General features: G+C 34.9%; 1 protein-coding gene across 1 annotated transcript in view; it reads right to left on the reverse strand.

Annotated features, from left to right (window-relative positions):
• ADGRL3 (adhesion G protein-coupled receptor L3) overlaps positions 1-26,112 on the reverse strand; it is a 561,722-nt gene that overhangs the window by 44,671 nt on the left and 490,939 nt on the right. Inside the window, exon 19 of the mRNA XM_064286313.1 lies at positions 1,373-1,399. Within this exon, the coding sequence (XP_064142383.1) occupies positions 1,373-1,399 (27 nt within the window). The remainder of the gene's footprint in view (positions 1-1,372; positions 1,400-26,112) is intronic.

A 26,112-nucleotide genomic window follows, 5' to 3' on the forward strand; every position in this document is an offset into this window, starting at 1 on the left:
AATAATTGTTTGCCATAATCTAAAAGTAAGTTCAACATGGTTTTCAGAGAAATCTACATCTAAAGAAAGATATAGTCCCAAAATCGCCAATTAATAAAGTCTTATTAAAATTTATCTCAAATGTTTAATATGTTTTCTCTCACAATCATTAGGTATGATACTATGTTTATGATGTAAATATCCACTAATTTAACATGTTAAGTTTAAAACATTAATATTCTTCAATAAAAAAATTCTTGAGTAGGTTTTTATGTGGTATGTTTGCTTATATGAGTTAAAAAATATTCTAGATGTTAACATTGTATTCTACAACTGAATTCAGAGAAATCAGAACTTTCAGAGTAAAGCAATCAGCTTCTTACAGACATTGGAAAAAGGAAAAATGGGAATAACTGCCATTCAATCAAGTCAAAAATGCTATTTAGGTTTCAAAATAAAATGATAGGATAAAATATTCAAGTCAGCTATTATTCACCAGATGCATGATGGAACCAAGGAGTTAAGCTATATAAAGCTGCAATGAGCCCTAATTCTCAAATAAATAAACAAGCAAGAACATGAAGAAGTAAGTGAAATGGCATCGGAGAAAATGAAAACAAAGGACTCTTCACCAGAAGAACAAACTGAAAGTCTACAGCAAAGTCACCCTTGGGCTGCCAATCTTAGTTTATTGTTGCAGGATGTGTAATTCAAAAATGTACTTAGAAAAAAAAAAAAAAAGTCCAGATATGAGCATGTAAGTGTATTTCTTATCAGATTTAGTACAGACTTGCAGCTTTGTTTCAGAGACTTAACATACACGTTCGTAAGCAACTAGATCATTAATCAAGGGATAAGTGTCAAATTTGAAAGGGATAATTTTGCAAATGTATGGCTTAATTTTTGTAGGAGGCATTTTTTTTTCTTTTTAGTTTTTTAATTTAGCATTTCATTAGTATCAATCCCAATTGGGTAGTTCCAAACACAAAATCATTTTGAAGATATGCCACTAGATCACAAAATAATTTTAAATGAATGAGGCCCAAACAAACAACAGAAATGCGACATGTGCGGTACAGAGAAAACACATCACAGTGGAAAGGGAAAGCTATTAAAAGCAAAACAAGTCTGTACCACATGAAACTGCTATTACTGTTGTGCTGAATTCAGGTGATATCCAATTAAAAGAAGTTATGCAGAATTTTTGGCCATACACCTGCAGCATATTTATTCTGCTTTAAAGTTGTATGCCTGATTCTTTCCCTGTACAGTTTGCTCTTCTGCCTCAATGTGAATGACAGAAGCTCTAATGATTTTTCAGTACTGATCTGACAGCTGGTTCATGGGACCACACTGATAAATGGAATTTATCAGCCATTCAGGTCATTCTTACTTGATGAAGGGTCTGTTATCCTCATAGCTAAAGAATGCATAGACATAAAGACAAGAACACCAACATTAGCATTTTATGACAAAGAATTTCATATGAAAAATACTATCCTGGTCCCCAAAGGCCTCTGTCTCCCACCTTCCTAAAAGTTATCATAACCTTCCCATTATATCCAGAAGGGAAATCCTAAATGACCATGTTATTCCTTAAATAACAAGGAATAAAATCAATTTTACAATACAGAGAAATCCCTTATGAGACTCCATTTTTTTTCAGCGGGTGCTCACATTACTTGTGACTTGACAGAGATATTTATTTCTTACAGATTGCATTTCTCTGGAGAATGAAAAATCTTATCAGCAATCTAGAAAAAGGCTTGGGGGCATACTTAAAATGACAAATTTCATGTCTCCTGAAGGTATTCTGTAATATTATCAGGTAAGGTTACTTAATTATGGACAGTGTGCTTCTAAGTAATTTTAACTCTCAGATTATTGACCTAAGTTGAATCTGAACATTAAAACCCTTTGGAAGTAATTGCACTTGACTATTTCAAAACTGTTAGGAGAAAAAAAAAAAAAAAGTTTAATCTTTTGTAGTGATAGGAACAGAGCACCTGCTTATTGCCAATTATATTTAATAATTTATTTTATAATTCTGATGAATTAAGATTCCAGTGCAAAATTAGTAAACAGGCAACATTTTGGACCATACTTTTGAGTTTCTGCTCAGATAATTGTGATAGGGCAGAAAAGCAAGAGAAGCTATCTGCTCTTTTCCCCTTTGCCAGAAAAAATGTAGAGTTATGACTAGTTTTACATATTATACACACACAACTAAAGTTCTTAGAAAGGTCCCAACTATGATCCACTTTGCATAAAGAGAACCACTGATAAAAAAAAAAAAAAAAAAAAAAATCACTTTCCCAAAGGAAACAGTAAAGAATGGAGTGAGACAAGGAATTGAAGCCAGATTGCCTCGGATTTATATCCTGGCTCAACCACTTACTAGCTGTTGATTTGAGATAAAAATTAACTAACCTGTGGTTGTGTCAGTTTATACATCTATAAAATGGGAATAATAACTTTCTTGTGATAATGAAATGAGTTCCTATGTATAAAGTGCTCAGATCAGTGTCTGACACATATTAAGTCCTCAATAAATAATGGAGAGTAAAGAATAAAATATAAAATATGTGAATATAGAGTAGTCATATTCATTTAAAGATGTTTTAGAAGAAATAAAATGGAATGAAGAAGATGTGGCCAAGATACGTTCATAAGCAAGGAGGGGAGTGATTAGAACTCTGCTCTTGAATACCATGTCTATTAAAATTTAAGTTTATTAAAATACAATAATTTTTTTAAAAATTCATTTCTTCAGTTACACTAGTCATATTCCAAGTGCTTAAAAGCTTTATACATCTAATAGCTGCCATGTTGAATGGCACAGTCATAGAACATTTCCATCCTCACAGAAAATTCTATTGGACGGTGCTGGCCGAGAACATCCAAAGAGAGTTTTAAGCCAGTATTTGGAATTCTAAGAGATATTCAAACAGTGTCATAGACTTTTGGAAGATAAAGAGAGAAAAATTTCTATGAATTGATGCTATTTGAGAATTTTGAACCACATCTAGGAAGACAATCCTCTACTTATATTAATATTAAAAAGTTATAAGGCATAATAATGTGATATTTGTTATAAGTATTGCCATTGCACCAGTATATTGCATATCTGATGCCAAGTTCACAACTGGAATGACTTTACCTGAATTTTTAGTAGTACAATACCAAGAAGGAAAGTTACAGAGATTAGCATATAGGAATACATGTGAAAATGCTCTACAAATTGTATTAGGCTATAGAAATGTTTAAAAATTTAAAATACAAAGTTTGTACTATAACTGCTGGAGTGACATATTTTGTGTTGAATATGAAATAGCAAAAAGAGATATCAGAGTGTAACTTTGTTTTTGTTGTTAATTGTTGGATCAGTTAGTTGCCCCACTCAGTAACAAAGTCTATGTCCAGCTTCACTTACAGTTAGCTGAACCTATGTGTTAACAAGACATCCACAAGAATATGAGCAGGAGTGAATTGTGACATTTGTGGGTCTTGTCATTTAAAAGATTGGAACTGCGCTCCCTTTGAATATTTCTTCCTTCCCTTTGGCTAAGAAAATGCAACATTAGAGCCTTAGATCCAGGAAGGGAAAAAAAAAAAAAAAAGCTGCTTATTAATGTGGAGCCACTGTATCAGATCTTGACCATCTACTTCCAGACTCTTATATAACAGAGTTTAAGCCTCTACATTTCAGTGCTTTTTAAAATATATATTTTTTAAAAAACAGGGGCTTAGCCTGTGCAATAATTAATAAAGCATTTATATTTTTACCTTTCATATTCAAAACAGAATTTCATGCTACCAAAGAATAATTCATTAATTTTACCTCCAGAATGTCATAAATAATGCACAATGGTTCAGTATCTGGGCTTTTCACCATTTCTGTCAGATATTCTATTGGCTTTGAGAATCCAGTTTTATAATTCCTCCCCACCACAACTGATGGTAATATTGCAACCATAACAAAGCTATATGCAATGCTGAACTTTTTTTTTTAATTATAAAAAGCCTAGCTAGCACTCATAGCTGAATAATTTGCATTCTGAAGTACCAATAAAAGTTCATTTCAATAAAATCCCTTTTGAGTTGTACAGCTAAAACAATTTCACTGCAGCTATTTTAAAATTTTATAAAAATATGGACATAAAGGCCTAAAATGTTCTTGGCAGATGTTAACAGGAATTTATAGAACATTTGCAATTTATAAGTGGTGACTTAATTGAAAATGAAGTAACATATCTTGCACATACAATTTTCAAGATAAAAAATGAGAAAAAAAACTTTCTTGAGAAAGTATATACTTTGTCAAAATATTTATTTTATCGTTTTATTCTTACTACCATCTTAGGTTAAAAACTTCATTTAGCCACGCATGTCATGAAATCATCTTTGATAGTCAACATTAGAATCAAAATCAGATTTTTTAGGGGTCTTTGCCTAGATTGGAGCCCTGGTGACACAGTGGTTAAGTGTTAAGGCTCCTAACCAATAGGTTGGCAGTTCGGATCCACCAGCTGCTCCTTGGAAACCCTATGTGGCAGTTCTACTCTGTCCTACAGGGTGCTGTTACCAGGAATAGACTCGAAAGCAGTGGGTTCAGTTTTTTTGGTTTGCCTAGATTGGAATGAGCCCTGGTAACACAGTGGTTAAAGCACTTGGCTGCATGGCAGTCTGCACCCATAAAGATTACAGCCTTGGAAACCCTGTGGGGCAGTTCTATTCTGTCCTATACCGTCGTTATGAGTCCAAACTGAAATCAATTCTTTAAGTAGTTTAAAACTTTCCTCTCTATTATATTTAGATAGTACAGAATATCTATTTATAGGAAATGTTTGACAGGTCAATCCCTATGCCAAAAGACCTTTCTGGTACTGATAAGTCACAAGAGATAAAGGAAAATGCATGGCTTTTGAAAAATTGTTTGGTGCCATCAATTTCAAGATTAGTAAGTTTTGGGATTCTCTGGAATTGTTGGCGAATTATCTCCCACTCTAATTTGGAGGTTGTTGTAGAGTGAACTGTATGTTTAATAGTAAGTAGGAGAGCTATCGTGATCTATATAGATATCTTGATTAGTATCTCAATATGCAACTGAATTTACTTTCCTTGGTATAAAAGTAATTGTACTGAAGGAATAAAGGTTTTTTCCCCCTCATAAATTTGATCTGAGTCACTGTAAGTCTCAAGTAAAGGTAACTTTGGGTGACATTCTTAAGAGTATTCTTCATTCATCACACATTCATGTGTCTATACGTTGAGTGGGATTTCCCTCTTGCACCCAAAACAATATGGCTCCAAAGCTGAAGACTAAGAGGATACAGTTACCTATATTCTAAAAGGAGCCAGCAGCAACCTAAACTGAAATAATTCCTCAGGACTTCCTTAGAAGTGATCTAAGACACTGCTTTGCTTCATTACGACCTTAGGTGCCATGCAGTCTTAAAAACTGGAAGTGGTAAAGACGAGGCCTTTTTAGGATTGTGATGTTAACAGAAAATATCAAACAGTGGAAAGAGCAAGGAAAGAAACACTTTTTATTATACTAATCCCCTAGTCACAAGTCTTAGTAGACAATACAGAACGATGCTTCTCATGGGATATGTTATTCAAGTCTTAAACTAGTCAGATATTTAACAACTGGAATTGACTGGCAAAGTCCCAGTATCTGTCTAAGATATAATTAAGATATCTGCTACCCAGCGAGAAGGGAATATTTACCATAGCATAGTTAGACGTGTAATGATTAGTGAAAAATCTAAACATTTCATGTTTACACCCCACTGTGTTGAGAGTGCTCAATCAATAAGTTATACTTATGATAAATATCCTGACTTCTTTATATTCTTTTCCGATATATTTTATATCAGTAGGACTATACCACCTTGGAATTATAGTATTATATAAAATTCTCTCTCTCTTTTTTTCTACCACTACCAGAAGATTAAAAACAAAAGGCATTTAGAAAATAATTCAATAAAAAAATTCAATAGTTCTGAATAAATATGAATAATGCATCTTTATGTTCATATACTTAAATCACTGAGCATTAAAGATGTTAAAAATTCTTGAAAAATTATGAAAGTCATATAATATAAATATAAAAATTATAAACAATTCAGAAGATAATATTTCAGCTATGGATTTTATTGCTATTAAAACATTACTGTCAAAAACTATATTTTAAAAAGCTATATTGCTACATTTTGTTCATATAAAATTTAGTAAGAGGAAGATGGAATGGACCAAATAAATAAAATATATTTTTTTTATGGCTTAGAATACATCATACGTATTTTCATTTCCATGCCACAATGTCCCTATAACAATATTAAAGAGATTTGAGAGAAAACATCCAATGTTAAATTTTGAATGATGGATTTCACACTGACGATCAATTGGATAGCTATGAAATTAGGAAGAATTGAGTATAATAAAATTAGGAATAATAAGTGTTAAATCAATGAAAGATAATTACATTATCTCCACAACTCAGTGCTATGTAAATTTCTAAAACTAAATATAATATGCACAGTAAATTGATTTATATCTGAAAAAAGTTAAATGCAATAATAAGGAGAGTACATAATGAATTATTTTATTGTCTATGGATAGCTGTATCCTTACTGCAATTTACTATCTCGATCTACCCAGATTTATACAAATGGATTGGTAGGTTTCATGCAAATAAAGTATGAACTTTTAAAATCTTCTCTTGGAAGCACATAATAATATTGCAACCTGATTAATAAAATTAATGTTTGAAAAGCAGTATGTTGTAGCAATCGAAAACATGCATTTCTGAATCAGCCAGTATGTGTTTTAATCCCAGCTATGCCATTTATCAACCTCTTTTTGTTTCACATTTCTCATCTGTGAAATAGAGATAAATACAGAAATCTCTTCAAAGGAATCTAGTGTATAAAACAAAAGAGGTTGGCCCTTCTTTTGAATACAAACAAAAATGCAAATTCACAATTTTTAATACATAAAAGCATTATATAAATATTTGGTATTACAATTACTGTAGTTTATTGACCCTCTACCCCCCAAAAATGACTGAAGGAGAAAATTCAAGCACAGTGCTACATTCAATTTCCTTTCCTTTTATATGTTTTGGAAACTTAAATATTAAGTAGAAATCCAAAGAGGAGGAAGGGGCACTGCATTCTTTCTAAGTTGATCCTTAATATTTACATTGAATGAGCCTCAGTTTGGATAAAATTTCACTTTGTATTAGATGATCACTTTGTTGTGTTGTTGTTGCTAGGTGCCGTCGAGTCTGTTCTGACTCATAGTGACCCTATGCACAACAGAACAAAACACTGCCCGGTCCTGAGCCATCCTTACAATCCTTGTTAAACTTGACCTCATTGTTGCAGCCACTGTGTCAATCCATTTCGTTGAGGGTCTTCCTTTTTTCTGCTGGACCTGTACTCTGCCAAGCATGATGTCCTTCTCCAGGGACTGGCCCCTCCTGATAACATGTCCAAAGTATGTAAGCACTTTCGCCATCCTTGCTTCCAAGGACCATTCTGGTTGTACTTCTTCTAAGACAGATTTGTTCGTTCTTTTGGCAGTCCATGGTATATTCAATATTCCTTGCCAACACCAAAATTCAAAGGCGTCAATTCTTCTTCAGTCTTCCTTATTCATTGTCCAGCTTTCAGATGCATATGATGTGATTGAAAATACCATGGCTTGGATCAGGTACACCTTAGCCTTCAAGGTGACATCTTTGCTCTTCAACACTTTAAAGAGGTCCTTTGCAGCAGATTTACCCAATGCAATGTGTCCTTTGATTTCTTAACTGCTGCTTGAATGGCTGTTGATCATGGATCCAAGTATAACGGAATCCTTGGCAACTTCAATCTTTTCTCCGTTTATCATGATGTTGCTCATTGGTCCAGTTGTGAGGATTTTTGTTTTCTTTGTATTGAGGTGCAATCCATACTGAAGGCTGTGGTCTTTGATCTTCATTAGTAAGTGCTTCAAGTCCTCTTCACTTTCAGCAAGTAAGGTTGTGTCATCTGCATAACGCAGGTTGTTAATGAGTCTTCCTCCAATCCTGATGCACGGTTCTTCTGCATATAGTCCAGCTTCTCATATTATTTGCTCAGCATACAGGTTGAATAGGTATGGTGAAAGAATACAACCCTGATGCACACCTTTCCTGACTTTAAACCAATCAGTATCCCCTCATTCTGTCTAAACAACTGCCTCTTGATCTATGTACAGGTTCCTCATGAGCAGAATTAAGTGTTTTGGAATTCCCATTCTTCGCAATGTTATCCATAATTTGTTATGATCCACACAGTCAAATGCCTTTGCATGGATGATCAGTTTAGGCTTAGTGAATGCTGTGAATTTTCATACTCTCAACTGAAAGAAGGTATATCCGGGTTCCTAAAGAACATTAAAGACCAAGAGGCAGTCATTTGAACAGAAAAAGGGGATACTGCCTACTTTAAAATCAGGAAATTTGTGTGGCAGGGTTGTATCCTTTGACCAGACTTATTCTACCTAAATGCTGAACAAATGATATGAATAGAATACACAAAGAAGTACAGGATTGGAGAAATACTCATTAAAAACCTGCAATATGCAGATGATACAACCTTGCTTGCTGAAAGTGAAGAGGACTTGAGTGCTTACTGATGAAAATCAAGGACCGCAGTCTTCAGTACTCACTACGCCTCAACATAAAGAAAACAAAAATCCTCACAACTGGACTGTTAAGCAACATGACGATAAACAGAGAAAAGATTGAAGTTGTAAAGGATTTCATTTTACTTGGATCCACAATCAATGCCCATGGAAGCAGGAGTCAAGAAATCAAATGATGTACTGCATTGGACAAATCTGCTGCAAACAACCTCTTTAAAGTGTTGAAAAGCAAAGATGTCACTTTGAGGACTAAAGTGTACTGCACTCAGATCATGGTATTTTCAATTGCCTCATATGCATGTGAAAGCTGGAAAATGAATAAGGGAGACTGAAGAAGAGTTGACACTTTCGAATTATGGTGTTGGCAAAGAATATTGAATATACCATGGACCGCCAAAAGAATGAACAAATCTATCTTGGAAAGTAGAGCTAGAATGCTCCTGAGCAGAGAGGATGGTGAGACTTTGCCTCACATACTTTTGACATGTCATCAGGAGGGACCAATCCCTGGAGAAGGACATCATGCTTGGTAAAATAGAGGGTCAGTGAAAAAGAGGAGGATCTCAAGGAGATGGATTGACACAGTGGCTGCATCAATGGGCTCAAATATAGAATGATTGTAAGGATGGTGCAGAATCAGGCAACGTTTTGTTCTGTTGTACGTAGGGTTGCTATGAGTTGGAACCATCTCTACGGCACCTAATAGCAACAACAATGAACACTGAAATAAAAACCCAGAGTTCTCCGGTTCTCACATGAGAAGTCTAAACTTAATTCATAAAAATATTGCGTCCTCAATGTCAAAAAGTCCACTTAGTACATGCAACGTTTTACTAAATGTAATCATTTGACCATAAAATAAGGAATAAAACATAACATCACATGTAATATGGTCATGAAACTTCACCAAGAGGTATACACTCAAGTTTTATTACCTAACCATTTTTCTTATGACTATTTAAAAATTTGAATCCTTGAATAGAAAAGACAAACTAAATGACAAGATAAATACAAATTTGGACTTCTTTCCAACTGAGTTTTTATCTTGTAATTAATGAAAAACTGTGGCTTTAGTCAGTAATGGAGCCCTGGTGGTGCAGTGGTTAAAAGCTCAGCTGCTAACCAAAAGGTCAGCAGTTCAAAACACCAGGCACTCCTTCGGAACCCTGTGGGGCAGTTCTGTTCTGTCCTATAGGGTCAGTATGAGTCGGAATCAACTCGACGGAAACAGGTTTATGGGTTAGTCAGTAATATTTCAGGATCCATAAAATACTAGCAACGAATTAATTACCATATTTTACTTATACCAAACCAAACCCATTGCCAGTTACTCATAGCGACCCTATAAGACAGCATAGAACTGCTCCCATTTGGTTTCCAAGGCTGTAAATCTTTACGGAGGCAGATTGTCACATCATTCTCCCACGGAGCAGCTGGTGGGTTCCAACTGCCAACCTTCGTGGTTAGCTGTGGAGCACTTAAACTCTGCACCACAAGTGCCCCTCATATTGTACTTATAGATGCTTATAATTAAAATTAAAATTTAATTAAAATTAAAATGTTTACCGACTCACCATTGGAGGCCCAACGTATACAGGAGACTGAGGCCTAAGAGTTAGCAACTATTTAAAACCTGCAAATGCATAGCTGATAAAATGTGGCTACCATAATGCAAGGAGATATAGAACTTTAAGAAATTTATTGCATGCTTTCAGGACTTTTTTTTTTTTCAACTTAGAAGATGAACAAACTTTTAAGTAACTTAAGAAATTAATAACTTTTTGTTATCATTGCCAAATGTGTTTTGACAGGTTGAAATACTGTTATACTCTTTCTCATACCATATGGTATCGTCACCTCTCTTTTCACCAACTTGCAACAGAAACATTCATCATGCCCCTTCTGTGAATAAACACCTTATTATAAATTGCTTGTAAGAACAACTAAAACATGGGGAAAGCACAGCTGAGTACTTAAAACATGTCAGTACTTACTGAAGACTACTTTAAGTGGAACCAAGGGATACATTGCAACAGAGTAGAAAGCAGACAAGCTTTATTTAATTTTAGACATAAACTTATCCTCCATAAACCTCAACTTACTCACCTCCATGCTGAGTAGAAAAATCTTACTGGTATCTTTTTAGTTGAATGGACCCAGAGAAGGAATAGTATGTGGTCCCTAGTGAGACCGAACTCCCACAGTGCTGTATTTTTTAACTGGCTTCCTCTCCTACAGTGTTGTATTGCAGAATTGTTTCCTTTGCTGGGCTCCACTCCCCCTCCCCAGCTTTGCATTTGAATCCTGCTTTTGCTTGGAGATTATAGGTAAACCCCATTGCGCCTGCATAGTATGATTAAGAATGTTGCTGATGTAACTTGTATGAACGCTCCACTTGTAAACCCCTTTAAAAGTAATCTGCCTGCCTACACTTAGCGAGCAGTCTTGGCAGCAGTAAGCACCAACTGACTCCATTTCCTTGTACAATGAAATAAAGGTGTCTTTTTTTCCTCCCACCTCTGTCTCTGGTTTATTGGCCAATACGAGTCATGCCAAGTGAGAACCTGTGGCTTTCAGCCAGTAACACTAGAAAGTTATCAATTAGTTGTAGCTATTGCATTGCACTCTTAAATGTATTCTTAAATGCATCATTCATGACAAACAGTGAAAAGTCTATTGTAATTTCTCTGGAAAATAATTTGAAACAGTCATATTGTATGCCATATGTACTTGGACAAAGAGTGGGCCTAGTGATGACTCAGATCTCTATCGCGATTCTATCTTTAATGCAGAATCCCTGTAAAATGCTATTGCTCCTAATTAAAAGATCAGAAAGCACAAGACATTACATAGTGCAAAATTATTTGATATTCTGGAGATCCTAGACATTTATAGGTTCTCTGCTACCAAATGACAAGGGTCTCTTAGGCTATTATTCCAAAACTGTCATGAACAGGAGTTACCAGCACCAGTCTTATCCATATGGGATAAAGGATCCAGAGAATAAGGACCATTCTGAAGTGTGGCATAAGCACACCCTTCTATTGCAGTCAGCCTCTTCTCTTCCTCTTTACCTCCTTTCACTCTGCTTTTATACTTACTCCAAGTCTTTATGTGTGTGTATACACAAACTTATAATTTCATGGTGTGTATATCTATCCATTTATGATCATAAACATACTTATACATCATTCCAAACATACTTTTGTCCGTAAGCATACATCTGGCCCTTGTCTTTAAAGTTTTTTTATTTTTTTTTAAATTATCATATACGATATATTCTTTTTGTTAGCCATAAATTAAAAATGGCAATGAATCCTGGTGACTCAACCCTAACAAGGTTCAGATTTATCACCTTTCTCCTATATGGTGGGGTCGGCAGAATAGCACTCCAAACAGCCACATCCTAATCCCCAGAACCTGTGAATATGGTACGTTACACGGCAAAATGGATATGGCAGATGTGATGAAGAGATTATCTTGAATTGTCTGGACAGGCCAAATCTAATCACGTGAGTACTTAAGAGTGAAAAACCAGTTTCTAAGTTCCATCAGAGAGATGACAGGAAGAGAAATTTGAAGTATGAGAAAAACTCAGCTTGCTATTACTGGCTTTGACGATAGAGGAAGGGAATTCAGAGTCAAGAAGTGTGGTTGGCCTGTAGAAGCTAGGAAAGGACTTCAGCACATAGCAAGAAAATGGGGTCTCAATCCTGCAACCACAAGATGCTCAGTTTTGCCAACAATCTGAACGAGCAAGGAAATAGATCTTCCATCAAAGCATCCAGAAAGGAATACAGCCCTGCCGACACCTTCATTTTAGCCAGGTAAGATCCATGTTGAACTTTTGAACTACAGAACTGTAAGAAAACAAATTATTGTTGTTTTATCTGCTAAATTTGTCATATTTGTTATGGCAGCAATAGGAAATGAATACCTATGAATAACAGTTTAAAGTTAGCAATGCACCAAAAGAATAAAACTAGAATGCATAACTTTCATATCAGTAGATAATAATCCTATCAATCTAAAATAAGAAATGGAGGGAGGCGATGGAAGAAAGGAAGACTGATAAATAGAAAACATGAAGTCAGATGGCAGAAATAAATTCTAACAGTAATTTAGTCTGTTATAAATGGGCTTAACCCACCAATTAAAATGATTCAGCCACATAAACACACTCAAGATAAAAGAATACTGGAATTTTGAAAATATAGGGATAGTAGTAGATGTATCAGGCAAATATAATAAAAACACAGATTTTCATTATGATATCATACATAATTAGATTTTAAAAAAGCAAAAGACAGAAGAATCTAACATACTGTTAAGGAAATGATGAAGGAGACACAAGATTCAAGAATATATATAAAAAAATTATATGCATCTAAAAATATAGCTTGAAAGTATATGCAGAGAAAAAAAGCAGAAAACTAGATAAATTAACAATTATTGCTAGGAATTTAAACACAATCTTCTTAAAATCATGTCAATTAGAAAAAAATTGAGAAATGTTATAGAAAGTTTCAGCAATGTAATAAATTCAATTTTGTACATATATAAAGGCTCTAAATTATAAAATAAAAAATCTTAATCATATTGTAGACCAAAAGGCAGCCTCAATACAATATTAAGAATCAACATCAGTAATAATATATTTATCATGAGAATGAAGTTAAATTAGAAAGTAATAACTAAGAAAATATGCATGCATTACCTACATATATATAATAATCTATCCACTGTTATGACTCCAAAAAATAATTCAAGCCTCTGGCCATTTTACAAGAAAGTTCTATGTAATATTCAAGTAACAATCTTTTTCTCATACCGATGGACAAAAACAGAAAAGAAGAAAAACTTTGATGAGTTTACTGTCTCTTACATTTTAAAGCTAGACAAGAACAGTTTAAAAGAACAACATCAAAAATTTACAAGAGCATTTTATTTAAGAGCTTAAATAAAAATCGTAAATAACCTATTAAGGAACAGAATCTGGTGAGACATAAACTATACGCACATGAGCACAGGTATCATGATCAATTAAACTTTATCACAGAATCGTAAGATAAATCGACCTATCGATGTCATTCACCATATGGACAGTTTAAAGGAGAAAAACTTCCAGGTAAATGGAAAAAAAAAAAAAAAAACTATTTGATGAAGTTTAACATTACTCATGAAAATACAGAACAACTTAGAAAACTAGGAGTATATGCAGTTTTCTAAACTTGATAGAATAATCTATTTTTAAAAATCCACAGCAAACACACATTTAATGTGGAAACTTTAAAAATATATGTTTTAGTTTCAGGACCAGAACACGGATGTGAGCTATCCTTAGAACAGTTTAACATTGTACTTGACGTTGTGACTAATAAAATAAGATAAAAAATTAATAGCTGTGAAACTTAGAAGCATAGAGAAGACTTTTAAGTTATTATTTGAATATGGCATGATCATTTACATAGAAAGTGCAAATGTGCTGAGAGATAAATTTTTAAAACTGCTAAAATAGTTCATTAAATTTGTCAGATATAAGATTAAGACACTAGAAAATCAAAGAAGAAAAAAGATATTATTCAAAATAGTAACAAAACTATAAATACTCGAGATAGGAATTATTCCAGCAAAGAAAAACGTGGATCTTAATGAAAAGAATTTAAGAAAGATATAAGATTGAAATATACATGTTTATGAATGGCATGACTTGACCTCATAAAGATATTTCTTCCAATGTAATCTCTACATTTAATGCAATTGTAATCAAAATCTGGGACATATATTGAAGAACATGAAAAACTGACTTGGAAATTTATCGCAAGTGTAGCAAAAGTCCACAAGTGATTAGGCAATTTTGAAAGAGATTATCAAAATGAGAAAATTCACTCTACCACGTAGTAAGCTAGTATTGGTATAAAAACAATGTGGAAATGGTCCAGGGACAAAAAAGCCTGTATAAGGAACAGAAGAGAGAGCACAGAAACAGGAATTTGATTTTAAGATAGTGTGGCAATACAGATCTGCAGGATTAAGATGGATTACTTTACATATGACGTTGGAAATTTGGCTCATTCTATAAAGAGCACAAAATGTGCTCCATATGGATTAAGAGCTCAATTTTTTGTGTGTGTGTGTGTGAATTGTACAATTCTAAGATAAATAAAAGAAAAAGAGGGAAAAAAAATATATTTTTTTACCCCTTGTTTTAAAAGATTTCTGTTAAAAACCTCCAAAGCATATAAAAAAAAAAATTTTTTTTTTTTTTTTACCATGGAGGAAAAAGGTTAATGGTTTAAATTTATGTATTTATTTTTAACAAAGGCAAAATTAACATATAGGTCTCAGACTAGAAGATATTCCCAACATCAAAAGCATTCCAACTGTGTATCAGCAAGTAAAAAAAAAGGAGAGAAAAAGGACAAGAAAGTTAATAGGAAAAAATGGTAACACATTAAACCTTCTCTTAAAAAAAGAAAAAATGTAGTAGAAAAAAATGGTCATAATAATTTTACTAATAGGATTCTTGTGAGTACAAAATGAGATAGTTATATTTGCTATTTCATTATACCACATTAATAAAAGTTACTGAGTGGGAGATCTGGTAATTTTAGAAACCTTTCTGCCACAAAGTGAGCAAGATGCAGTAAATTCAATGAAAGCAGAAAAAAAAAACAGAGAATTTCAATGACAGTGACTATCACACACACACACACACACACACACACACGTGCCAGCTTTTGAGCTACATCTTACTATATTTAATACGCTAATATCCAGTAATGTCAATACTTTAGATAATAATTTATTGCTTTTTATGCTCATGGCTTTTTTAACTCAGTTTTTAATATATAACCTTAGACTATCAACTTCAGTTCTAGAACTAAGGGAATTTTTGTGTTTGCACTTTGAACTGTTGTATTTAAAATACCCAGTTCCATACATGACTATCCAGAGTATTCTTGAATTCAAAACACCAAAACTCGTCACCATTGAGTCAATTCCAACTCATAGCAACCCTACAGGACAGGGTAGACCTGCCCCACAGGGTTTTCAAGGAACGGCTGATGGATTCAAACTGCCGACCTTTACATGCTCAAAAACACATTTTTTAAAAGTGTCAGGGACTCTGACGACAGATGCTTTAAAAATACATAATAGTATCTAGGGGGAGAAAAAGAAAAAAAGCAATAATTGGGACTCAGTCCAGAGAAAATGAGATTAGGAAATTTTCACATGTGAACTGAATATCTGAAGACACTTAACACTGCACAATAACGTCTGCACGTATTAATTATAAATCCAGTGATTTAATAGAGTCTTTTATTTATGTATTTATTTTTTTTTTTCTTTTATTTAAGGTATGACTTACAGAGCTCTGGTGGTATCATGGTTAAGAACTGGCTGCTAACCAAAAGGTCAGCAGTTCAAATCCACCAGCCACTCGTTGGAAACCCTATGGGGCAATTCTACTCTGCCCTATAGGGTTGCTATGAGTGGGGACTGACTCGATAGCACCTAACAACAACAATAACATGACATATCTTTTCACCACTTTAAATGAAGTAAAGACAAAATATTTTAAAATAAAGTAACACTTCTCTCAGAAAAAACTCCTGACAAATATGAGAAATAGAAAAGCTGAAGTCTGAAAGGATGTGTTACCTTATTGTTGGTTTTACTTCAAAGGGGGATTTGTTGTTGTTGAAACTGATAAGCACCCAATTTATGGTGAGAAATTCTGCTCTCTATTTGTGGAGTCCATTTACTTTTGTGATGATTAATTTGTTTAGTCAGTGATCATGCGTATTACCTTTCATCTAAGAGAATTTTATAGTCTCCGATTTTGAATTGGGGTAGAGTTAAATAGCCTGAGCTGGGATTCTTCTGATTTATTTATCTTGGTATTTCTTGGAATGTGGAGAGAGCATACGTGTATCAAAGGCAAAGGGTAAGTAGTGGTTTCATGCAATTAGGGGATTTTACTTTTGCTAATGGTTGGGCCTCTTCCCCAAGATGCTGAGTAAACTTAAGAAGATAATAAGTAATGTATTTTGGAACAGAAAGGACAAAGGTTACCATACAGGCATACTCCCTTCATTTCTTCTGATATTTCTTTGTATATTACTTAATTAAATTCAATTTTCCACCATTTTCTTTCCTCTCCCACATTATCCTTTGAAGCTCACAGTCCAGTATCCAGTAATTTCCCTATATCCTTTTCCTGTCACCTTCATACTCTAAATAAAATTGTTGCCTGCTGTTGGTGCTTTTCCCACAGACCTCAAACTCGAGTTATTTGTTCCCTCACACCCCTCAAGAGGTAGAATGGCCACTGCCAAATCATAATTTACCCTATAAACAACCCGAGATCCTCTAGGGTTCTTGCCATCAGATGTTATCAAACTCTACTTGTCTTCATGTTCTTGTTATCTACTAATGTCCTCATCCCTCCACTTCCCCCATCTGTCTACTCTTTGACTGTCCATTACCCCTTTCATGTTCATTCTTCCCTCTTTGGCCAGCCTAGATCCTATGATCTCTTACTTTCTTACACACAAATTTAATGATCTGGAAACACTCCCACGTTAGGTAACTGAATATTGCTAGAGAAAAACACATAACCATGATTACTAACCAAACCCATGGCCATTGAGTTGATTCCAACTCATAGCAAACCGATTAGACAGAGTAGAACTGCCCCATAGGTTTTCCAAGCAGCAAGCAGCTGGTGGATTTGAACTGCCGACCTTTTGGTTAGCAGCTGAGCACTAAACCATTGTGCAACCAGGGCTCCATGATCACTAAAGTCATGTTAAATAAATGACAACAAATTCCTAATAGGCCTTAACAATGCATAACAGGCAAGCTAACTCTTCTTGCCTAATAACTATGCTTTCCCATTCTCTATAAGGAATATTTCATATCTTCCTTTGACCCCAACTTTCTTTCCCACCCCAACTTCCTCAGGTAAGTATTGCCTTCTGTCTCCTTGAAAAATACAAATAAATAAATAAAAGAATCTCACAGCTGCAAACATATTGGGGCCCTGCCCAGACCCTTTCAGTCCCTTGTAGAGCGCTTGCATTCATCCCCAGCTGCTGCATGCTTAACTGCTAAAGGCTTACCTCTGTGACCTTTAGATTTTTTCCTTGGGCACTAGAGTTGCTAGGCCCACACAACCAGAATTGTCTGGGGGTTTACATTCTACTCCTGCCCCCTTAGTAAGCCTGTAGCCGGTTGCTGACAAGCATGGATTATAAAATCCCAGCTTCTTTGCCTCAAGGTGGGACAACACCAGAGTGTACTTTAAACTACACAGTTCATCCTTGGGATCAGGCTCAATCTGAGATTTCACCTAAAATCACTACCTTGCACTTAACTTCTTCCTTTTACCTACCCTTCTTTCCCTTAGCTCCTTACTGATTTCTTCAGAAAGCACTTCCTTAATAAATTGTTTGTGCTGAATCCTTGGCTCAGAGTCTATTGCTGGGAAAACCCAGCCAAAAATACAGAAATGTTCTCATATTTCCAACACCAAATCTATGAAACTACCTTTAACAGTACTTACACACACTCTTATAATGAAAAGAAGTGCCTCTGTTTTTATAAAGGCCAAAATAACTCACGCATCTTGATGTTTCTCAAGAACTACCTTCCTGCAATAATCCTCTCTCCTGCTTCATCGATAGCTCTTCTCTTTGGCCCATTTCCAAAAGCAAACATATTTTAGTTTCTCTTATTTTTAAAAACCAAACAAACCTTCTTAGACCCCAAAGTTTCTCCAGGACTATACTATATATTTTATCATTTACAGAAAATTTTATCAAAAGTTTTCTATATTGTAATCCCTATTTGCTCAACTCTTGTTAAAAGCCACTCTATTTAGGCATACATCCCACACAACTCCACAATGTCCCTGTCATTGCCAAATCCATTGGTAAGCTTTTTCATCTTATCATACTTGACTCATCAGCAATATTCTACAGTAGACTATTTTCTTCATTACTTGGCTTCCAAGAAAACACGTTGCCGTGGATTTTCTATTTACTTCACTGATTGTTCTTCTGAGTTGCCTTTACTAGTACAACATTGTTCTTGACCGGCTTCTTTTGGTAATAAAGCTTTAATTACCAGTAATGCCCAAATCTCTATCACCGATCCTGATGTCACTCCAAAACTCCAGATTCATACCCAACTGCCTTCTTGAGCCCTACATGTGGTTCATTCTTGTTGATGCATTTGAAAATTAACTTTGCTTAGAAAAGGAATTCCCAGTTATCACCCTACCAAGAGCTGTCACAATCTTAGCCTTAAATGGAACTGAAACCCACAAAGCTAATCAATCCTAATAACTAGGAGTTATCCTGGTGCCCTTTTCCAACACTTCACATCCAATCCATCAGTCTTCCTAGCAACTTTACCTCTTAAGCATATCTAAATAGTCACCATTTCCATTCCTATCTCAGTATAATCTGCAATCCCTCTGACCTGTATAACTACTATAGCATCTCTACTGTTCTCCTTGATTTCACTTTTATCATCTTAGAGACAGCTTGCTGGATAGATTCTCATAATTTTTTTCCCTTTCTTATCAACAGAATTTTAGCTGAGTGCATAGATTCCCAAAATAACCTGCATTTCCCAGCCTTCTTTATAGCTAAATGTGGCTATGTGACATGGTCAATGAAATGTCAAAGAATCTGTGCAACTACCAATTGCAGATCTTAAAAGAAAGTGGTTTGCCTTCTTCTTTACCCTTCTTTTCTTCAGTGACTGCAAAATTTATATGATGGGAAGAGAGCTGGAAAATGGAAACACAGCAAGGTGGATGCTGAATATTTAGGATAGCAAAGTATCAGGACAAAGAAAGTATTGTCCCTGACACCACAAAGCTACCATATGAATTCTCTACTGTTTAATGTGAGGATTGTTACATGAAAGATAAACAGATTCAGATTTTGTTTAAGTCTGTTATTTTGGCATTTGTTACAACTGCCAAACTTATTTCTTAAGTAATGTAAAAAACCCTCTCTAATTAACTGTCTGTACCACGATGAAAGTTCAAAATAAAAATCAATCCTGTCCCTTTGCTGCATATTAAGGTCCAGAAGTTTTCTGATATAGAATAAAATAAAAATTCTTTATCCTAATCTTCAAGGCAGTATATATTCTGGCCCTGTTGCATTAGCTATACCCTTGCTTGCAATGCAAACCCTCCCCAATCCCTTTTCATATGACTGGTTTCTTCTTGCCTTTCAGATATCAGATTCTCACATGCCATCTTCTTAGCACTTTCCTATCATGCAAAAAAGTAACCACCCATCACCCTCTGTGACATTACTCTGTTATTTTTCAACATAGCATTTCTTACCATCCAATATGCTTGTTTGTTTTCTTAATTTGTGTATTATATACCCCATTAGAATGAAAGATTCATGAGAACAGGGTCATTATGCAATACTATTTCAATGGTTTCTAGAACAGTAACAGCCCTGATAAATATTTGTTAAAAAGAAGGAAGGAAAAAAGGGAGGGAAGGAAGGAGGGAGAAGGGAAGAAAAACACCACCTAATTTATAAGGAATTGTGGAGACTTAGGGAGTCCTGGTGGCACAGTGGTTAGGTGCTCAGCTGCTGACCAAAAGATTGGCCATTCAAATCCACCAGCTACTCTGAAGAAGAAAGATATGGCAGTCTGCTCCTGTAAAGATTTACAGACTTGGAAACCCTATGGGGCAGTTCCATTCTGTCCTGTAGGGTCACTATGAGTCGGAATCAACTCAATGGCAATGAGTTTTTTATGATATTGGGAAGAAGACCTAGTGGTACAATGGCTAAGCACTCACATACTAACTGAAAGATCGGTGATTTGTCTACCAGCAGCTCCATAGGAGAAAAAATTACAGCCTAAGAAGCCCTATGGGACAGTTCTACTCTGTAATGTAAGGTCACTGTCATTTGGAATCAACTTGATGACATATAACAACATGGTATTAGGAGTGATTGAGTTGGAGGGTGACTGCACATTGAAAGGTGATTTAAAAACATATTAATACTTGTACATATTGATTCCTTTGAACTGGGTTGAAGAGACTTTATCACCTACCATCATGAGGTCAGTAAAGATTCCTAAGACTCTTCAAAACAAATGATCATTGGCATTTACCAGGTTAACTGTGACCTAAGGAATCATAGATACCAAGCACAACTGGATCAGAATGGATTCTTATTACTAGGAACATTTAACCTTACATCAAGGTCCAAAATAAAATAATATGTAAGAGCTATTTTTTTAATTTTAGTTTAGCAATGTTGTTGTTGTTGTTGTTAGGTGCTGTCGAGTTGTTTCTCACTCATAGTGACTTCATGCACAACAGAACGAAACACTGCCTGGTCCTGTGCCATCCTCACAATCGTTGCCATGTTTGAGCCCACCGTTGCAGCACTGTGTCAATCCATCTTGTCGAGGGTCTTCCTATTTTCCGCTGACCCTCTACTTTACCAAGCATGATGTCCTTCTCCAGGGACTGGTCCCTCCTGATAACATGTCCAAAGTATGTAAGATGCAGTCTCGCAATCTTTGCTTCTAAGGAGCATTCTGGTTGTACTTCCTCCAAGCCAGATTTGTTCGTTCTTTTGGCAGTCCATGGTATATTCTTCTCCAACACCACAATTCATTGTCCAACTTTCACATGCATATGATTGATGCAATGGGAAATACCATGGCTTGGGTCAGGCGCACCTTAGTCTTCAAGGTGGCATCTTTGCTTTTCAACACTTTAAAGAGGTCCTTTGCAACAGATTTGCCCAATGCAATGTATCTTTCGATCTCTTGACTGTTGCTTCCATGGGTGTTGTTTGGGCATCCAAGTAAAACGAAGTCCTTGACAACTTCAATCTTTCCTCCATTTATCATGATGTTACTCATTGGTCCAGTTGTGAGGATTTTAGTTTTCTTTATGTTGAGGTATAATCCATACTGAAGGCTGTGGTCTTTGATCTTCATCAGTAAGTGCTTCAAGTCCTATTCACTTTCAGCAAGTGAGGTTGTGTCATCTGTATAAAACAGGTTGTTAATGTGTCTTCCTCCAATTTGGATGCCCCATTCTTCATATAGTCGAGCTTCTCAGATTATTTGCTCAGCATACAGACTGAATAGGTATGGTGAAAGGATACAACCCTGACGCACATCTTTCCTGACTTTAAACCACTCAGTGTCCCCTTGTTCTGTTTGAACAACTGCCTCTTGATCTATGTATAGGTTCCATATGCACACAAGTAAGTGTTCTGGAATTCCCATTCTTCACAACCTTATCCATAATTTGTTATGATCCACACAGTCGAATGTCTTTACACAGTCAATAAAACACAGGTAGTAATAAAAACTATTATCAAATAAAACATTAAGATTTCTTTCTTGTAATATTTTATTATTTATTTAATATGTGTATAATTATAAAAGGCTAGACAGTTTTGTCTTTTACATATATGTATATATATATTTACATATATTTTTATACTAAATTAAAACAATTTTTTTCTATTGTGTAATTAAAAACAAGTTAATGCATGCTGTTTAGGTTTGTTTTCACATTTCCTGACAAACGTTCATTTTAAGATATACTGAGTTACATTTTCTCTAATTTATGTAATTGTCTTTTTTTGAGGTGCTAAGTGACAACAAATATTTTAAAACAAGTATTCACACATTCAGTATCTATTTTATAATTATCATATGATTTCATTATTCTCTAATTTGTAAGAAAAATCAAGTCTCACCAAATACAAAATAATGTTAACAAATAAAATACAATGAACACACAGAAAAAATGTGCTCTATGAAAGATTTCAACAAATATTTGGTGACTAAGGGATATATAATTTAAATAAGATAACATATACTAAATTGCTTAATATGCCAATCAGCATAGGCTTCCTTTCCTCCCTACTCTCCATTTTGTCCTGAAAACTGTTAGCTTCTCCAGTATAAGACAATTCATATCTTATTACACCTAACTCCAAATAAACGGTATTTTATATCTTTCCAAGTGGAGCAAAAAAATTAGTAAGCACTACTCTTATAAAATTCACTGTTAACGTATAAAATTTCTAATAATTAAGCTATTCATGATAAATGTTGCTTCACATAGACAAAACACTAGTCACTAAAAGGCTTTGATGAAGATTTAGCTAATTTTAAGATGGACGTATTCTCTGTAGAGAGCTCTAAAGCTACAACAGAAATAAGCATAAACCAAAGCCTAAAGGAAATTAGAAAGGCTGTAAGAAGGCATATCTCGGCAATATTATATACAGTTAATGTCCCAGTCACTACCCATTTCAAATATATTGTGATTAAAGTAAAATCCTATTAAGTAAGTGTATTTAGTAGTTTCATTTCATTTTTTAAAAAATTTATTTCCAAAGTAGTTTAAGTATTTGTGAATGTCCCACCTCAATCCATTTTGCTCAAATCAAGCACAGTATAACTGATATTCATGTTTTGCCAAAAAACTGTAAAGAAAAACCTAGAAGTGGTTGATTATATCGTAGTTGTATATATCTGCCCTATGAATAAACCTTTTAAGGGTTTCTACTTCAATTAACACTAAATTAAGAGGTTCTGAGTTAAAAAGAAATTGATTTGAGTCAATCAAAATAACTGATTAAAAAAGCAATTTGCAAGTAAAATGGCAAGAATTAGGGTGCAGGCATATTTTTAAGGGACCATATCCCCAATGCGTTTAAATAAATTTGATCATAATACTTCAGTTTAATCTATGAAAGAATTTCTAAAGTGTCATGTAGCTTATAAATTCTTGAGTTTTTGAAAAGCACAGAGAATACTGATAGGCCTTCAAACTTTACTCTGTCGTTAAGAAAGCTCGAGGAAGTAGTTTTTAACTTTGGAACATGTCATGGGTTGAATTATGTCCCCCTATTTTTAAAAATATGTGCATCAATTTGGCTGGGCCATGCATGATTCCATTTTATGATTGTAATTTTATGTTAAGGAGAAATAGGGTGGGATTGTAACACCCTTACCCAGGTCACATTCTTGATCCAATGTAAAGGGAGTTTCCTTGGGGTGTGGCCTGCACCCCCTTTTATCTCTCAAGAGATAAAAAGGAAAGGGAAGCAAGCAGAGAGCTGGGGACTTCATACCACCAAGAAAGCAGCACCAGATACAGAGTGTGTCCTTTGGACCTAGGGTCCTTGCACCTGAGAAGTTCCTTGACCAGGGGAAGATCGGTGACAAGAAATCTTCCTCCAGAGCTGGCAGAGAGAAAGTCATTCCCTGGAGCTGACACCCTGAATTTGGACTTGAGTAAATTTCTCTTTGTTAAAGCCATCCATCTGTGGTATTTGTGTTATATAACAGCACTAGATGACTAAGACAGAATTTATTCCATCTTATTTGGCTTTTTTGGCACAAGCTGTTAAGGCATGGGCTACTAATTGAAAAGCTGGTGGTTTGACTCCACCCAGAGGGCATCTAAGAAGAAAAGCCTAGAGGTCTACTTGCAAAAAAATCACAGTTATTGAAAACCCTATGGATCATAGTTATACTCTAATACTCCTGATGTCGCCATGAGTCAGGATCAACTCTATTGCCCCTAGTAAAACCTGGCTAATATTATGTTGATATCAATTCATTTATTGATTCACTCAGCAAACATTTGGGGGCATGCTGCAAGTGTGATACTGGACTGAGTCCCAAGGGTAGAGATAAATAAAACAATGTCCCTGTCATCAGGAAGATTAGTGGGAGAAACAGATGCTTTGACTGTTATAAGTAGAGCATTATGTGGAAAAAAGAAGGGGAAATTCAACAATGATCAGTAGAAGTACTCAAAAATTCCCTGAAGATTTCATAGGTGAGCTGAATCTTAAAGCAAATTTAAGAGTTAGCAAAATGGGAAGAGAATCCTTCTGGCAGAACCAAGGGACACCAGAACACCTATGTGACTGAGCTGAAAAGATTACAAGCTACTTAAGTCATATCACTTTGTGTAAATTACATAAACTCTCCAAACTTCAGTTTCTTCATTTGAAAAGAGGGATAGTAGTATTTACTAGTTTCAGGGTTCTGGTGAATATTAAATGAAGTAACATACCAGACTCATTTAGCATGATCCTAACCCCCAAAACACCCAAACCCATTACCATCAAGTCAATTCCAATTCACAGCAACCCTAGAGGACAGAGTAGAACTGTCCCATAGGGTTTCCAAGGAGTGGCTTGGTGGAATCAAACTGCAGGCCTTTTGGTTTGCAGCTGAGCTCTTAACCACTGAGGACCTGATAAATAATAAATGATACTAGTATATTTTATTAAGGAGGCCTAGTGCTAACTGAAAGGTCGGCGGTTTGAACCCACCAGCAGCTCCACCAGAGAAAGATATCGCAGTCTGCTTGCACAAAGATTATAGCCTTGGAAACCCTATAGGGCAGTTCTACTCTGTGCTATAGGGTTGCTGTGAGTAGGAATTGTTTTGATGTCAGTGGGTTTTGATTTGGGGTACTAGATGTTAACATATATATATGCATTTTATTACTATATATTGTGGTTACTACAGTGCAAGATTTATAACAAGTACTTAATAAATGTTTGTTGACCACATGACAAGACTATTAAGATTCCTGACTGTTGCTTTTTGCTAGTCTGATATAAGTGTTTATAACTCAAACATTAAAATAATCACAGGGCCCTTGGTGATCATGCAATCTAATCAATATTTGGATTTAAAGCTTCTGAAGCATGTCCACAATACAAAATGATGTTTACAGAAAATAAAATCATCTCTTTTTAAATGAAACACAATTTAATTTATTTATAGATCTTCAATGAGATATGACAAGGACGACATGGTAATTGTTAAGGAAACAGACTCTGAAGCCGGACTGCCCGTGTTTGAATCCTATTTCTGCCACTATCTAGACATGAGTCTTGAAGTGAGTTAATTAGTATCTCAGAAAACTCATGGGATTATTGTAAAGATAAAATTAGTTTAGATACGTAAAGAGTTTAGAATGGTGCCTAGCATATGGTAAAAATTCAATAAAATAACTTATTTTCTACATTATTTCAAATAGACATCACATGTAAGATCTCAAATTGGTCTTTGATCAACTGCAGCAGTTACAGCTGATTTGGGACAGAACCAGTGAGTACCTGTCTTTTAATTTTAGAATGCATGATTAAATTTTAACTTGCACTATGTGACTCAAAAGATAATGCAATATTTAATTTCAGATTACTCACACAGTTTTACTTTAAGTCTTTAAGAAGCATTTGAAATTTGGCTTGATGTGGATTTGGGGTACAAGCATTCTTAGCCTAATATCACTTCTTCAAAACTCACAACAAATTTTAAGAATCAGTAAGCTTTGGTTGATTAAAATATATATATATATATATACAGTACTAAATAAACCCTCAATTTAAGAAA

Source organism: Loxodonta africana, chromosome 5 (genome assembly GCF_030014295.1).
Source record: "Loxodonta africana isolate mLoxAfr1 chromosome 5, mLoxAfr1.hap2, whole genome shotgun sequence".
NCBI classification, from domain to species: Eukaryota; Metazoa; Chordata; class Mammalia; order Proboscidea; family Elephantidae; genus Loxodonta; species Loxodonta africana.